This window comes from Cetorhinus maximus, chromosome 2, assembly GCF_964194155.1.
Source record: "Cetorhinus maximus chromosome 2, sCetMax3.hap1.1, whole genome shotgun sequence".
NCBI lineage: Eukaryota > Metazoa > Chordata > Chondrichthyes > Lamniformes > Cetorhinidae > Cetorhinus > Cetorhinus maximus.
In genome coordinates this window covers 133,740,756-133,758,377 of record NC_135880.1, presented here as the reverse complement: position 1 = coordinate 133,758,377, position 17,622 = coordinate 133,740,756, and the positions used below count along the sequence as shown (strand labels likewise).

Here is a 17,622-nt window from a genome sequence, read left to right as displayed (position 1 = left end):
GCTAGTAGAGTAAATGTGGTGACAAATTTTAAAACTGAACTGCATTTTTCTTCAAGTTATGTTTTTTAAAAAGTGCATTCCATGCTATGCCTTTTTTTTCAGGATTAATATGCAGATATCCTGAAGATGATTATGAATTGTTTCCACTCTCTGAATCTGTTCCCCTATTCTGCCTCCCCATGGGAGCTACTATTGAATGCTGGGCTCCCCAAACTAAATATCCACTGCCAGTTTTCTCTACCTTTGTGTTGACTGCCTCATCAGCAGAGAAGGTAAGCTTGGAGCGAAAAAACATCTTGTTGCATTTCTCTTGCACACGAATAAATAGTAAACGGAGGCAAATAATCATATTTTACAAAAAGCAACTAATAGGTTTTTGAAATTAGTAATGGGCCTTCATGAGGTGTTGTCCTTCCATTGAGATGAGTGATCCCATCTGCCCTCTTGGGTGGATGTGAACGATCACACATATTACTTTAAGAAGAACATTGGAATTCTGTGTTCTGACAATGACATCAATTTGTAAAATGCTTCTTTGACTATGAAGGGTTTTGGACACTGAGGTTGTGGAAGGTGCTCTATAAATGTAAGTTATTTTACATTCTCACTTAAGATTTAAATGCTTGGCTCCATTTGCTACGTTCTGAAGCTCAAGCACACTTGCAAATGTAAATAGTCTGTGTACAGCAGGAAATTGAGTAAATATGTATTCTGAGATTTGTAACAAAATGTGGATTTGTAGTTGAGAAACCAGTGACAATGTCCATATTTGAGACACTATTTTATAATTAAGGCAGAAATACAGTCCAAGTTTCTGGAATAGGATGTCATAATGCCTTTATGACAAATCCAGCAAGGCCGTTGTCCTAAAATCATATATATTTTAGAGAATGCAGAATGTGACAATTTTAGCAACCAAGGTAAACCTGACTCTTCCTCCCAGGAAGAGTGGAGGTTTATAGCTTGAGTATTAGATGAATGTTTATACAATTAAATTTGGACACTCTCTTGTTTTGGCATCGACAAATGTTACTTGCCTCAATACATAATTTGTCAGTACTCATTCACCACAAATATAGAGGATATGTTGGTGAAATGGTTCACGTTTTGACCAAGCCCTGATTGGAGGGATCTGTATGATTTAGTATTGTCTTGATATTTTGAGACACTAATTTTACATGCTTTTCTACTGTGATCTAACAAAACAGGTATATGGTGCAGCTATCCAGTTTTATGAGTCCTACCCATTGGAACTACTTACTGAGAAACAGCTCCTGCAACTGGGCCTCATCACTGCTGTGGGCAAGAAACTAATCACATCCAAGACTGTGCACACCAATAAATGCATCTGTCTTCTCTCACGCTGGCCTTTTTTTGAGGCATTCCGCAAATTCTTGATGTTTTTGTACAAGCTCTCTGTCTCTGGACCTCATCCTTTGCCCATTGAAAAGTATGTATACTTTCTAATGTGTAACTGTTTTACTAAGTCTGAGCTGTTTCAAAAAGTACAAAGTAAAAATAAGCTGCTAACTTTGCTCATGTAGTTAGATTTCCATTATTGGTATTAATGATGTGTGCTTGGACAAGGCAATGAAACTGATCCCAGATGGTTAATGTTGATGGTAGCATAAGAAGACTTGTACCCCAATCTGTCTCAACCAGATGTCCACACAAGCGCACATGATTCAGCAGGTTCTTTGAATGGTGTTTAGGTTTGGATGACTTGCCTCTCCTTTCCAACCCTCCTTCCCTATCTTTGTTTGATTTCAGGTGCTGTTTTGCTCCCTCACAACTAGCTTCAATTATTTTACACTGTATTCCAAAATCCAGAAATGCCTTGGTCCCAAGCATTCCAGATTTGAGAAGTTAATGATAGAATGTCTAACCATAAGTGTGTGAATATTGACAGAACACTATAAAGCAATAATAAAAGTTGTTTGATTTCCATAACAGCAATGCAGCATTATAAGCTGATGTTGTATTTCAACACTGTTCTTCCCCAACACCAATGCCCATCCAATTATTCCCTTTTCATTACATTTTTTTCTTAAATTCAGAAGTTATTTCTACATTTCTGAGGTTACAGACCTTGGAATATGACAACTCTAATTGCCACAATCTGGTAGTTTGATGGGCTGGAAATATATTTTTCAACACTAAGGTTAACCATTGACTGAGCTTTTAATGACTCAAAATGTCCTTTCTTGCTGTAAGTTTATCTGAAGAAGATGACAAGCAAGGCATTTACTCTTGGCCTCATAAGGAAGCATGGTATGGTAAAATTTTAGTGTGACCACCCAAGGGCGATGTTGTGATAGGATATTTCTTATTGCTGTGCATGTTGCTTAAGTGGCCAGCCCTGAAGTTGCATGCACACTTATTCAAAACTTGGTGCTTCTGGATTTTGGAGTTCTGGTCTTGAGAGGTTACTGTGGAAAAACATTTAAATCAAATAGCTGGTTTAACTTTAGATGATCAAAAAAGTAGTTTTGTTATGGTGCAACATTTATTCCAAAAAAAATAATGATGTGAATGCTGTTTTTTGAATGACTAATTTTTGTAAATATTTTTCAAGTTTAAGCATCATGGAATCTGGAAAGGTGTAGATAAATGCTAATGAACTGTGCTGAGTCTCCTGAAATGGTTTGTTTTGTAAATTCAGGTGATTATATATTGTATGACAAATATTCAGCCACATAGTCTGTTTTGAGATCATGTCCAGGAGTTGGAATTGTATATCTTGAGTAATGGGCAATAAGTTCAAATAGAGCATCGATTCTAGTAAATGTTACAGGGATGTTGTCAATCAATGTTAAATGCAGAACAAAAATAAAAATACCTGGAAAAACTCAGCAGGTCTGACAGCATCTGCGGAGAGGAATACAGTTAATGTTTCGAGTCTGTATGACTCTTCAACAGAACTAAGGAAAAAGAAGAGAGGTGAAATATAAGCTGGTATAAGTGGGGGTGGGACAAGTAGAGCTGGATAGAGGGTCAGTGATAGGTGGAAATTGCCATAATATGTCATAGACAAAAGCACAAAGAGGTGTTGACAGTGATATTAGCTAAGAAATGTGCTAATAGGTGACATTAAGGGTAGAAAGCAGGATGAGCAAGGTACAGATATCCCTAGCAGGGGTGGGGTGGGGAAAGGGATTGAAATAGGCTAAAAGGTAGAGATAAAACAATGGATGGCAATACATTTAAAAATAATGGAAATAAGTGGGAAAAGAAAAATCTATATAAATTATTTGGAAAAAAGGGGGATCGAAAAGGAGGTGGGGATGGAGGAGAGAGTTCATGATCTAAAGTTGTTGAACTCAATATTCAGTCCGGAAGGCTGTAAAGTGCCTAGTCAGAAGATGCGGTACTGTTCCTCCAGTTTGCGTTGAGCTTCACTGGAACATTGCAGCAGGCCAAGGTCGAACATGTGGGCATGAGAGCAGGGTGGAGTGTTGAAATGGCAAGCGACAGGGAGATCTGGGTCATGCTTGCGGACAGACCGAAGGTATTCCGCAAAGCGGTCACTCAGTCTGCGTTTGGCCTCTCCAATGTAGAGGAAACCGCATTGGGAGAAGCGAATGCAGTAGACTAAATTGAGGGGAGTGCAAGTGAAATGCTGCTTCACTTGAAAGGAGTGTTTGGGCCCTTGGAAGGTGAGGAGAGGGGAAGTAAAGGGGCAGGTGTTGCACCTTCTGCGGTTGCATGGGAAGGTGCCATGGGAGGGGGCTTTAGGTGTAGAGGGTGATGGAGGAGTGGACCAGGGTGTCCCAGAGGGAACAATCCCTGCGGAATGCCGCCGGGAGGGTGAAGGGAAGATGTGTTTGGTGGTGGCATCATGCAGGAGTTGGCGGAAATAGCGGAGGATGATCCTTTGAATGTGCAGGCTGGTATTGAGTAAAACAACTTTTTAGATCATGAACTCTCTCCTCCATCCCCACCCCCTTTCCGATCCCCCTTTTTTCCAATAATTTATATAGATTTTTCTTTGCCCACCTATTTCCATTATTTTTAAATGTATTTCCATCCATTGTTTTATCTCTACCTTTTAGCCTATTTCGATCCCTTCCCTTCACCCCACCCCCACTAGGGCTATCTGTACCTTGCTTGTCCTGCTTTCTACCCTTAATTAACATATTTCTTAGATAATATCACCACCTTCAACACCTCTTTGTCCCTTTGTCTGTTACATCTTTTGGCAATCTCCACCTATCACTGACCCTCTATCCAGCTCTACTTGTCCCACCCCCCCCCCCCCCCCCCCCCCCAAACCAGCTTATATTTCACCTCTCTTCTATTTTTCCTTAGTTTTGTTGAAGAGTCATACGGACTTCAAATGTTAACTGTATTCCTCTCCGCAGATGCTGTCAGACCGGCTGAGTTTTTCCAGATATTTTTATTTTTGTTTTGGATTTCCAGCATCTGCAGTTTTATGCTTTTATCTTAATGTTAAATGCAGCTCTTGCTGAGATTTTTCTGAATTCCCATTAGTTTCAAGCTATTATACCCTATTGTGAAGGGAGAAATAATGGGGCATGGGTTAAGGGAGAAGAAGTGGTCACAGTATTTTGCACCGCCATTATCATGTCTGCACCAAAAACAACAAGGGCTCACCCAGCCTAGTTGGCCCTGCAAAGCCCAGCTCATTAGTGTCTGGGGACTTGTGCCAAAGTTGAGAGCAATCCTACAGACTACTCGGACAACAGCATGACATAGCCACACTTGCAGAATCAAATTTTCAGCCCATGTCCCAGACTATTCCATGTCCTCAGACTATCCCACTGACAGGACAGACCCACCAGAGGTGGTGGCAGTGGTATACAATTGGGAAGGAGTGGCTTTGGGAGTCCTCAACTCTGCACCCCATGAGGTCTTGTGGCATCAGGTCGAATATGAGCAAGAAAACTTCCTGCTGGTTTGTTTGTCTGCACTGAGTGTGCTACTTTGGGCTGCATTAGAGTGCTTCAGTTGGAGTTTGGTGAGAGAGGGGGTTTGAAGAGGGAAGGAGATGATCCTTTCATTTTCTACCTTTTCGCAGTAAGAAGAGCTGTGGCCTTTGTAAGTAGGACCTGTTAAGTCATTCTTCTGTTCTTCTCTAGTTCAGAGAATATTAAAGGGAATAATTTTAAGGGCAAATCATAGCAGGGCAGCTTGGCCAAGTAGAATGCTACTCCTATGCGATGTGGGAAGTCAGGGAAACTTCTAGTGTCCAGGGTGACCATGTGTGCAGAAATGTCCCCTGGAGCCACTCGAAATCCGTGTTTCGGAGCTGAGGCTGGGCTTGGAGTCACTATGGAGCATCTACACGGACGAGATCTTCGTGGTTACACTGCAGGTAGAGTGCACAGGCAGTAAGGGAATGGGTGACCACCAGACACAGTAAAAGCACTAGGCAGGCAATGCAGGAGTCCCTGGGTCCATTTCCCCCTCCAACAGATTTTCCATTTCTGCTAGGGAATACTGCTAGGGAAGGTGGTTTCTTGGAGATGCAGCAAGAGCCAAGTCTGTGGCACAACAAGTGGCTCAGCTGCACGGGGTGAGCGGTGGAGGGGGGATAGGTGGAAAGAGCGGAAGAGCAATAGTGAAAGGGGATTCTACCATAAGGGGAACAGACGTTTCTGTGGTTGCACATGTGCCACAGTGGTGCCGGGGTCAAGGATGTCATTGAGCAGCTGTAGGACATTCAGAAGGGAGAGGGTGAATAGCCAGAGGTTGTGGTCCATATCGGTACCAATGGCGTAGGTAAAAAGAGTATTGATGCCCTGAAAGCAGAATATAGGGGTCTAGGAAATAGATTAAAAAGCAGGACCTCAATCTCAGGATTACGCCCAGTGTCACATGCTAGCGAGATCAGGAATAGGAGAATAGACCAGATGAATGCGTGGCTGGAGAGATGATGTAGGAGGGAGGGATTTAGATTCCTGAGGCGATGGGACCTATACAAGCTGGACGGGTTACACCCTAGCAGGATCAATATCCTCGTAGGGGTATTTGCTTGTACTGTGGTCGAGTGAGGTTTAAACTAGATTGGCAGGGGGATGGGAACCTGAGCAGGGAGAGACAAAAGAGGGAAACAAAGATGGGAATGAAAGGCAAAAGTAGAAAGCAAAAGTGAAAGGCAGAGGAAATGAGGGCAAGCAGCAAATGGGGCCATAGTACAAAAAAAAATGTGCAAAAATGTTAAAAAGACAAGTCTAATCGCACTGTATCTGAATGTACGGAGCATTTGCAATAAGGTAGATGAATTAACAGCACAATTGATGTAAACAATTGATTGCGATTATGGAGACATGGCTGCAGGGTGACCAAGGCTGGGAACTGAATATCCAACGGTACTCGTTATTGAAGAACTGACAGGCAAAAAAGGAAAAGGTGGTGGTGTGGTGTTGTTTGTTAAGGATGAAATCAGTGCGATAGTGAGAGAGCACATTGGCTCAGAAAATCTGGATGTATAGTCAGTCTGGGTGGAGTTAAAAAGCAAAAAGGGGTGGAAAACATTAGTGGCATTCAACAGGAAATTAGAGATGCATGTAATAAAAGGTGCTAAAGTGATCATGGTTTGCCCAGTCTATATGTAAATAAAAGTCACCCAAATTAGCAATAATACTGCAGCTGATGCATTCCTGGAGTGTGTACGAGATGGTTTATTAGACCAGTATGTCAAGGAGCCGACGAGGGAGCAGGCTTTCCTAGATTTGGTATTGTGCAATAAGGGTTTAATTAATAATCTAGTTGTGTGGGGCCCTTTAGGGAGCAGTGACCATAATATTATAGAATTCTTCATTAGGATGGAAAGCGAAGTAGTCCGATCTGAAACTAGGACCCTAAATCTAAACAAAGGAAACTACGAAGGAATGAGGTGTGAATTGGCTAAGATAGATTGGGCAACTTAATTAAAAGGCACGATGGTGGAAAGGCAATGGCTAATATTTAATGAACAAATATATGCATGCATTGCAACAGTTATATATTCCTTTCTGGTGCAAAAACAGTAGGAAAAGCAGCCCAACCATGGCTAACAAAAGAAATTAAGGATAGTGTTAGATCCAAAGAGGGGTCATATAAAGTTGCTAGAAAAAGTAACAAGCCTAAGGATTGGAAGCAATTTATGAATTCAGCAAAAAATGATTGAGATTAAGAGGGGGAAAAATAGAGTACGAGAGTAAACTTTCAAGGAACATAAAAGTGGACTATAAAAGTTCCATAAGTATGTAAAAAGAAAAAGATTAGTGAAGACAAATATAGATCCCTTAGTCTGAAACGGGAGTATTTATAATAGAGAACAAGGAAATGGCAGAGCAATTAAACAACTACTTTAGTTCTGTCACAACTTCCCAGAAATACTAGGGAACCAAGGGTCTAGTGAGAAGGAGGAATTGAAGATTAGTATCACTAGAACAATAGTGTTGGAGAAATTAATGTGACTAAAAGCCGATAAATCTCCAGGGCCCGATAATATACATCCCAGGGTACTAAAGGAGGTGGCCATGGAAATAGTGGATGCATTGGTTTTCATCTTGCAAAATTCAGTAGATTCTGGAACAGTCCCAGCAGTTTGGAGGGTAGCAAATGTAACCCCACTATTTAAAAAAGGAGGGTGGGAGTGAATTACAGACCGGTTAGCCTAACCTCAGTAGCAGGGAAAATGCTAGAGTATTATAAAGGATGTGACAACAGGACACTTAGAAAGTATCAACAGGATTAGACAAAGTCAACATGGATTTGCGAAAGGGGAATGATGTCTGACAATGACAAACCTACTGGAGTTTTTTGAGGACTTAACTAGCAGAATAGATAAGGAAGAACCAGTGGATGTGGTGTATTTAGATTTTTCAGAAAGCTTTTGATAAAGTCCCACATAAGAGGTTAGTGTGCAAAATTAAAGCACATGGGACTGGGTGTAATGTATTGGCATGGATTGGGAATTGGATATCAGACAGGAAAAAATAAGAATAAATTAATCTTTTTCGAAGTGACTAGTGAGGTACCACGGATATCAGTGCTTGGGCCCTAGCAATTCACAATATATATCTATGATTTGGCTGAGGGAACCATATGTAATATTTCTAAGTTTGCTGATGACACAAAATTAGGTGGGAATGTGAGTGGTGAGAAGGGTACAAAGAGGCTTCAAGGCTAATTAGACAGGCTGAGTGAGTGGGCAAAAAAATGGCAGATGCAGTATAACATGGATAAATGTGAAGTTATCCACTTTGGTTGGAAAAACAGAATGGCAGAGTATTATTTAAATGGTGAGATTGGGAAATGTTAATGTACAAAGGAACCTGGGTGCCCTTGTACACCAATCACTGAAAGCAAGCAAGCAGTTAAGGCAAATGGTATGTTGGCCTTCATTGCGAGAGGACGTGAGTACAGGAGCAAGGATGTCTTACTGCAGCTGTACAGGGCCTTGGTGAGACCACACCTGGAGTATTATGTGCAATTTTGGTCTCCTTACCTAAGAAAGGATATACTTGCCATAGAGGGAATGCAGCGAAGGTTCACCAGACTGATTCCTGGGATAGCAGGATTGTCTTATGAGGAGAGATTGGGCCGACTAGGCCTGTATTCACTGGAGTTTAGAAGAATGAGAGGAGATCTCTTTGAAACATATATAAAATTCTGAAGGGTGGACAGACTGGATGCAGGGATGATGTTTCCTCTGGCTGGGGGGTCTAGGATAAGAGGTCACAGTCTCAGGATATGGGATAAGCCATTTAGGACTGAGATGAGCAGAAACCTCTTCACTCAGAACATAGTGAACCTGTGGAATTCTCTACCACAGAAGGCTATGGAGGCCAAGTCACTGAATATGTTTAAGAAGGAAATAGATTTCTAGACTTTAAAGGTGTCAAGGGGTATGGGGAGAGCGCAGGGGTATGGCGTTGAGATAGAGGATGTGGCTATGATATTGAATGACGAGCAGGCTCAAAGGGCCAAATGACCTAGCCCTCCTATTTTCTATGTTTCTATGGTTGCCATCTACTGTGCTCCCTCAGCTGATGAAATAGTACCCCTCCACGTTGAATACCACTTGGGAGAAGCACTAAGGGTAGCAGGGCACAGAATTTACTCTGGGTGGGGGACTTCAATATCCACCACTGAGTGACTCATGGCCAGTTCAGTCCATAGTGTGGCTGAGTCCTGGAGGACATCTACTGCAGGCCCAGCCTGGCAGCTATTTTGGGAGAAGCATCATGGCAAAAGCCTAGTTTACTTCATCCTCACCAGTTTACCTGTAGCAAATGCATCTAACCATGACGCTGGTAGGCCTGACCACCGCAGTCTTTTCTGTTGAAGATACTTCCATTGTATTGTGTAATGGCACCCGCATGCTAAATTGGATGGTTTAGAACAGATCTGGCAGCTCAAAACTTCTTAAGATTCTGTGGGCCATCAGCAGATTTGTATTCCACCACAATCTGTAACCTCATGGCCCAGTAATCACTCTACTATTACCCTTAAGGTGGGAGATTACCCCTCCCTCAATGAGAAGTGTAAAACAGTGTGTTAAGAGCAGGGCCAGGCCTGACCACAAATGAAGTGCTGAACTGGTGAAGTTACAGCGTGTGTGCTGAACGAACCACGAACATCCACAGCTTCAATGATAGCTGAGCCAAGGGTATGAATTCGGAAGACAAGGCTGGAGCATTTGCAACCATCTTCAGCCAGAAGTGTCAAGTGGATGATCCACCCTGACTTCCACAGGCCCTCAGCATCAAAGATGCCAGGTTTCAGCCAACTTTATTCACTGAGACATCAAAAAACAGCTGACTGCACTGGCTAGAGTAAAGGCTACGGACCCTGATGATATCCCAGCTGTATCTTTGAAGATGTGCTCCAGAAATAGCCTTGTCTCTAGCCAAGCTGTTCCAGTACAGGAAACAACTTGAGACAACAATGCAGACATCTACCTGACAAAGTGGAAAATTGCCCACATGTTCTGTCCACAAAACAGGACAAATCCAATCTAGCCAGTTATTATCAGTCTACTCTCAATCATCAGCAAAGTGATGGAAGGGGTAATCGACAGTGTTATCAAGCAGCACTAACCTGCTCAATGCTATTTAGTTTGGTTTCCTCCAGGTGCACCTCCAGCAATACTCGAGCTGAACACCATCCATGACAAAGCAAACAACTTGATCGGCATCCCATCCACCTCCTTCAATATTCACTCCTTGCACCATCCGTGCACAGCCATGCCGGTGTGTGCCATTTAAGAGATGCACTTCAACTTGCCAAGCCTCCTTTGAGAGCATTTTCCAAACCCACTATCTCCTCTGCCTTTCCGCCTAGGACAAAGGCAGCTGATGAATGGCAGCACTAACACTTGCAAGTTCCCCTCCAAGTCCTGCACCATCCTGACTTGGAAATATGCTGCCATTCCTTCACTGTTGCTGGGTCAAAAACATGTTTATATTATAATGAAGCAAATGACATGGAGTTGGTCATCCATAAAGGTATAACTGAACAGTTTGCATACCATTGGCTTCTTGCCAAACTTGATCCAGCAGTTAAAATGGATAAAAGAATAGAATAATTACATTAACACAATTACATGGTCAAAATCATTTTTTAACAGTTTCACATTGTAATAGTAAAAGCTTCGATTCTTCCGCCAAGTCTCTGGCAGCTAAATAGGGGGTGGGGGTGTTTAAAAACAGAGCTGCATAGTACCAGTTAAACAGAAGGAAAGCCACAAGTATCAGTAGTCTGAGCTGCAGAAAGCTTGAGGATATATGCCATAGAGGAGAATTCTGTACAAGGTGGGAAAAGTGGAGCTGTTGCCAAACTTTGAGATGATGGACATAACTGTGAAAGGCCTACTGACAGATGAGGGTGGAGAAGTAGATTTGCAATGAGACCAGCAAAAATGTAGTATGGAAAGATATTTTTAATATGATTTGTTCTTGAGCATAGGGCTGAACTTTACAGGCTACTTGCAGGTAGGAAAACAGGAGGGTGGACCTGTAAATTAGGGTGCTATACCCGCCTACCTCACCACGATGCTATGGGCGGTGGGCCTCGTGCCCATGGCCCAATTAAGACCTTTGCGTAGGCAACTAATACCCAATTGAGGGCTTAATCCTGCCGCTGCTCCAATTTAATTGATGGCTGGAGAGGCCAGTGCCCAACATATAGCCTGCCAGACTTAACCCTGTGGACTGCTGGTCAGTGAAAGGGGGCATGCCTCCTTCCCTGGCCCTCTGTGCCAATTGGAGGTGCCTCCCTGAGGCAGTCTCACCCCTGAAATTTACGCTGGGGTGTGGGGAGCCTGCACTCTGCTTAGGTGCTGGATTATACTTTGTGGTTGGGTGAGTTAAAAGCCAGTGGTTTGAGTGGCCCATGTGAGTAGAGATTTCAGTGGTTTCTGGACATCTGTTTGAGGGATCAAGCTGGGTAGAGGTAGCAATTCAAGGTGTAGAGTCAAGACAGGAGAGCAAAATAGTAATATGAGAAATAAGGATCAGAGAAAAAAACCAAAGAATACATCAACAGCCAAGACTAGATGTTACAAAAGTAACAAAAAGACAAAACTGAAGGCGCTCTATCTGAATGTGCGTAGCATTCATAACAAAGTAAATAAATTGATGGCCCACATTGAAGTAAATAAATATGATCTCCATAGCAATTACGGCGACATGGCTGCAGGATGACAAAGATTGGGTCCTTAATATTGAGGGGTGCATCACATTCAAGAAGAATAGGAAGCTAGGTGGAGAGGCACTATTGATCAAAGAGAGCATTGGTGCATAGTTGGAGATGACCTTGGTTCAGGAGATGAGGATGTAGAATCGGTTTCGATGGAGATGAAGAATAGTAGGGGTAATAAGTAATTGGTGGGAGTGGACTACAAGTCCCCCCAACAATAGCCACAGTGCTGAACAAAGTCTTCAAGAGAAAATATTGTGTGCTTGTGATAAAGGGACGGCAATAGTCTTGGGTAATTATAATCTACACAAACTGTAAAAATCAGATTGGCAGTAGAAGCCTGGATGATAAGTTCTTAGAATCCTTTTGAGATAGTTTCTTAGAGCAGCATGTTTTGGAACCAACCAGAGAGCAGGTTATTTTAGACTTGGTATTGTGTAATGTAACAGGATTAATTAATTACCTTAGAGTAAAAGGCACCCCTAGGTAGCAGCGACCACAATATGATTGAATTTTACATCCAGTTTGAAAGGGAGAAGAGTGGGTCTAAGACTAGTATCTTAAACTTAAATATGGGCAACTGTTTTGAATATGAACAAATGTTTTGCTTCTGTAGTCACCATAGGGGATACAAAAAAAAATCCCAGTAATAACTGCAAACCAAGAGGCAAAAGGGAGAGGCAAACTTGGTGAAATTGAAATCACTAGGGAAAAAGTACTGAGCAAATTGATGGAGCTGACAAGTCTCCAGGTTCTGATGGACTACATCCAAGGGTCTTAAAAGAGGTGGCTAATGAGGTAGTTGATGTGCTGGTGTTAATTTTCCAAAATTCACTAGATCCTGGAAAGGTTCCATCAGACTGGAAAGTAGCATATATGACCCCTCTATTCAAGAAGGGGAGGGGGGGTGGTGGGTGGAGGCAGAAAACAGGAAACTGTAGGCCAGTTCACTTGACATCTGTTGTGGGGAAGTTGTTACAATCGATCATTAAGGAGGTTAAAGCTGGGCACTTAGAAGAGCTCAAGGAAATAGGGAAGAGTCAGCATGATGTTGTGAAAGGAAAATCATGTTTAACCAGTTTATTGGAGTTTTTTTTTTGAAGGAGTAACATGTGCAGTGGATAAAGGGGAGCCTGTGGACGTACTGTACTTGGATTTCCAGAAAGCATTTGATAAGGTGCCACATCAAAGGTTATTACAGAAAATAAAAGCGCATGGTGTAGGGGGTAACATATTAGCATGGATAGAAGATTGGCTGGCAGAGAGTATGCATAAATGGATCTTTTTTGGATTGGCAGGATGTGACAAATGGAGTCCCACCAGGGCCTCTGCTGGGGCCTCAACCTTTTACGATTTACATCAATGACTTAGTTGAGGGGAGTGAAGACATGGCAGCTAAATCTGCAGATGGCACAAAGATGGGTAGGAAAGTATGTTGTGAAGAGGGCATGAGGTTGGCAGGTGGATATAGATAGGTTGGGCAAGTGGGCAAAGATCAGACGATTGGAATTTAATGTGGGAAAATGTGAAGTTGTTCACTTTGGCAGGAAGAACAAAAAAGCAGAGTATTACTTAAATGGAGAATGCTTGCATAATTCTGAGGTGCAGAGGGATCTAGGTGTTCTAGTACGAGGCACAATTAGTATGCAGGTATAGCAAGTAATTAAGGCTAATGGAATGCTATCCTTTACGAGAGGGTTTGAACGTAAAAGTAATGATATGTTTCAGTTATACAGGGCATTGGTGAGACCGCACCTCGAATACACTGTACAGTTTTTTTGGTCTCTTTTAGAAGGATGTAAATGCATTGGAGATGCTTCAGAGGAGGTTTACTAGATTGTGGAAGTAGAATGAGTGGGTTGTCTTATGAGGAAAAATTGACAGACTGGGCTTGTTTCTATTAGATTTTAGAAGAGTGAGGGGTGATTTGACTGAAGTATGCAAGATCCTAAACGGCTTTGACCAGGTGGATGTGGAAAGGATGTGTCCTCTTGTGGGTGAGTCCAGAACTAGGTGACACTGTTTAAAAATTAGGGATCACCCTTTTATAGGACAGAGGTGAGGAGAAATGTTTTCTGAGGGTTGTGCGTCTTTGGAACACTCTGCCTCAGAAGGCAGTGGAGGCAGGGTCATTGAATATTTTTTAAGGCAGATGTAGAAAGATCCTTGTTAGGTAAGGGAATCAAAGGTTATCAGGGGTAAATGGTAATGTGGAAATCGAAACAAAAGATTATCAGCCATGATCTTATTGAATGCCAGAACAGGCTCGAGGGGCCGAATGGTCTACTCCTGTTCCTATTTCTTATGTTAAGTTTATACAACATCTTGCCTTTATATCGTACTTTGAGCATAAAATGCCCCAAGGTGCTTCAAGGCATAATCAGACAAAAATAGATGTCAACCTAACAAAAAGTGACCAATATGGTGAATTTTAAGCAAGGTCTTCAAGGAAGAGACCAAAATGGCAGAATTTACAGGTGAGCTCAGGGAGGGGATTTCTGAACAAAAACAAAAATACCTAGAAAAACTCAGCAGGTCTGACAGCATCTGTGGAGAGGGTTAACGTTTTGAGTCCGTATGACCCTTCATCAGAACTAAGACATATAGAAATGAGATGAAATATAAGCTGGTAGGAAGGGGTGGGACAGGAGAGCTCGATAGAGGGCCAGTGGGTTGAAACAAGTTCTGAGCCAGGAGTTTGAAGTGTAGTCATTGCTGTAATACTTGATGCCCATTCCTTGGCATTGGAGTTCGGTCCACTTTAAATATTCACCTCCCACCAAACCGCATATCTGTTGACGGGTTTTGGCCTGGATGTTTGGGTAATATCTGTCCATCTCAAGTTGATGACTTCGTCCATGCCATTTCCTTCATGCGTCCCTCTTGGACCCCCTTTATCCTTGAGGAATTTCTGGTTTGGGACCGAGGCAGCTGAAGGCATATCCACCAATTTGGAGGTGAAGGGAGGGATGCATAAGAGGTTCGGAGTTGAATAAATGGAGAGCTCTGTGGTGTTGCACAGCAGGAGGTTCGGCATGGGAAGAAGTGAGACCATGAAGAGATTAAACACCAGGATAAGAACTTTAAATTGAAGTTGTTGGACATGGGAAATCATGTTTGACAAATTTGCTAGAGTTGTTTGAGGATAAAACAAGCAGGATTGATAAATGAGAACCTGTAGATGTAGTGTATTTGCAGTTCCAGAAGGCATTTGATAAGGTGCCACAAAAGGTTATTGCACAAGAATAGGAGCTCACAGTATTGGGAGTAATGTATTAGCATGGATCGAGGATTGGTTAACACACACTGGGTTAATGGGTCTTTTTCAGGTTGGAAAGATTTAACTAGTGGCATGCTACAAGGATCAGTCCTAGGATCTCTTATTTATTATCTATATTAAAGACTTGGAGGAGGGGGCAGAGTGTAATGTATCCAAATTTGCTGATGATAACAAAATTAGGTTGGAAGGCATGTTGTGATGAGGGTGTAAGGAATCTGCAAGGGGATATAGATAGGTTGAGTGAGTGGGCAAAAACTTGGCAGATGGAGTTTAATGTAGGAAAGTGTGAGGTCATGCACTTTGGTAGGAAGAATCAAAAGGCAGACTATTAGTTAAATGGAGAGAGAGTCCAAAAAAGTGCAGCACAGAGGGATCTGGGTGTTCTTATGCATGAAACACGAAAAGTTAGCGTGCAGGTGCAGCAAGTAATTAAGAAAGAAAATGGAATTTTGGCCTGTATTGCTTGGGGGTTGGAATTCAAAAATAGAGAAGTCTTGTTACAACTGTACGGGGTGTTGGTGTGGCCGCACCTGGGGTACTGTGAACAGTTTTGGTCCCCGTAATCAAGAAAGGATATACTGGCATTGGAGGCAGTTCAAAAGAGATTCACTAGGCTGATTCCTGGGTTGAAGGGGTTGACTTAACAAGAACTGCTAAACGGGTTAGGCCTTTATTCCATAGAGTTTAGAAGAATGAGGGGTGATCTTATTGAAATGTACAAGATTCTGAGGGGGTTTGACAGGGTAGATGTCGAAGATGTTTCCACTAGTCGCGGAATCTTGAACTAGGGGACATAGCTACAGAATAAGGGGACATTCATTTAAAACTGAGATGCGAAGGAATTTCTTCTGAGGATAGTGAATGTCTGGAATTCTCTACTCCAGAGAGTTGTGGAGGCTAGATCACTGAAAGTATTTAGAGGTAGATATATTTTTGAAATATTGGGGAGTTGAGGGCTATGAGGAGGCATGAAAGAGGAGTTGAGACCTGGGGCAGATCAGCCATGATCTTATTGAATGGTGGGACAGGCTTGAGGGGCCGAATGGCCTTTTCCTGCTCCTATTTCTTATGTTCTTATCAGGCAATTTAGGAACATCGAGCAGTATCATATCAGCATAGTACAGTTACATCTAGAGTAAACTGCCTTTATTTGGCTTCAAAGATATACCTCGAAAGAGCACCAACTATTGCCCCACTGTCATATTTTACTTTTGTCATGCCAGCTATCCTGTAGCACATGAATGAAACTGTCTATTTGTGCTGAATTGTAACTAATTTTTTGGCTGGATTGGATTTGACTTCATAGAGCAGTGTTGATGAAGTAAACACGTGGCTAAAGGAGTGGTGCGGGAAAGAGGGGTACCATTTCGTGGGGCACTGGCATCAGTATTGGAACAGGAGGGATTTGTACCGTTGGGACGGTCTCCACCTGAACCGATCTGGGACCAATGCTCTAGCGAAAAGGGTAAATAGGGTGGTCAACAGGACTTTAAACTAGAAAGTGGGGGGGAAGAGAAGGGTAAAACTCCAAGAAATATGACTAATGGGAAACAAGGCAGCAGGTTAGCGTGTGGGGGGGTGGATTCAACTTCATGGAAAATTATGAAAAAACTGAAAAGAAAGGAAAGCCCAGGAGAGGCTATTAAAGTCTCCAGAACACAAAATAGGACAGAGTGTTTGGAAAGGGTTAGGAATCTAACTTCAAGCACATCAGATAAAGGGACGACAATGAGAAAGGGGACTGAAGGTGTTGTATCTGAATGCGCGCAGTATAAGAAATAAGGTAAATGAGCTTGTGGCGCAGATTGAAATTGGCAGGTATGATGTGGTGGGTATTACGGAGACATGGCTGCAAGGGGATCAGGACTGGGAGCTAAATATCCAAGGATATACATCCTATCGAAAAGATAGGCAAGTTGGCAGAGGGGGTGGGGTTGCTTTGTTAGTAAGAAATGAAATTAAATCGATAGCAAGAAATGACGTAGGGTCAGATGATGTAGAATCTGTGGGTAGAGTTGAGGAACCGCAAAGGTAAAAAAACCATAATGGGAGTTATGTACAGGCCTCCGAACAGTAGTCAGGATGTGGGGCACAAGATACACCAGGAGATAGAAAAGGTGTGTAAGAAAGGCAAGGTTACAGTGATCATGGGGGATTTCAATATGCAGGTAGATTGGGAAAATCAAGTTGGTAGTGGATCCCAAGAAAAGGAATTTGTGGAATGTCTACGAGATGGCTTTTTGGAGCAGCTTTTGGTGGAGCCACTAGGGAACAGGCAATTCTAGATTTAGTGATGTGTAATAAGGCAGATTTGATAAGGGAGCTTAAGGTGAAGGAACCCTTAGGAGGAAGTGACCATAATATGATAGAATTTAACCTGCAATTTGAGAGGAAAAAGCTGGAATCAGATGTAATGGTATTACAGTTGAATAAAGGCAACTACAGAGGCATGAGTGAGGAGCTGGCCAGAATTGACTGGGAGATGAGCCTAGCAGGAAAGACAGTGGAACAGCAATGGCAGGAGTTTCTGGGAGTAATTTAGGAGACAAAGCAAAAATTCATCCCTAGGAAGAAGAAGCATACTAAAGGGAGGACAAGGCAACCATGGCTGACAAGGGAAGTCAGGGACAGCATAAAAGCTAAAGAGAAAGCATACAATGCGGCGAAGAGCAGTGGGAAACCAGGGGATT

The 17,622-nt window shown here is 42.5% G+C and overlaps 1 protein-coding gene across 4 annotated transcripts in view; it reads left to right on the top strand.

Annotated features, from left to right (window-relative positions):
* The window catches only part of dennd4c (DENN/MADD domain containing 4C), a 190,169-nt gene that overhangs the window by 78,649 nt on the left and 93,898 nt on the right, over window positions 1-17,622 (top strand). For all 4 annotated transcript variants that reach the window (XM_078569631.1, XM_078569643.1, XM_078569635.1 and 1 more), the window contains exons 5-6: window positions 103-272; window positions 1,209-1,450. In XM_078569631.1, the coding sequence (XP_078425757.1) occupies window positions 103-272; window positions 1,209-1,450 (412 nt within the window). The remainder of the gene's footprint in view (window positions 1-102; window positions 273-1,208; window positions 1,451-17,622) is intronic.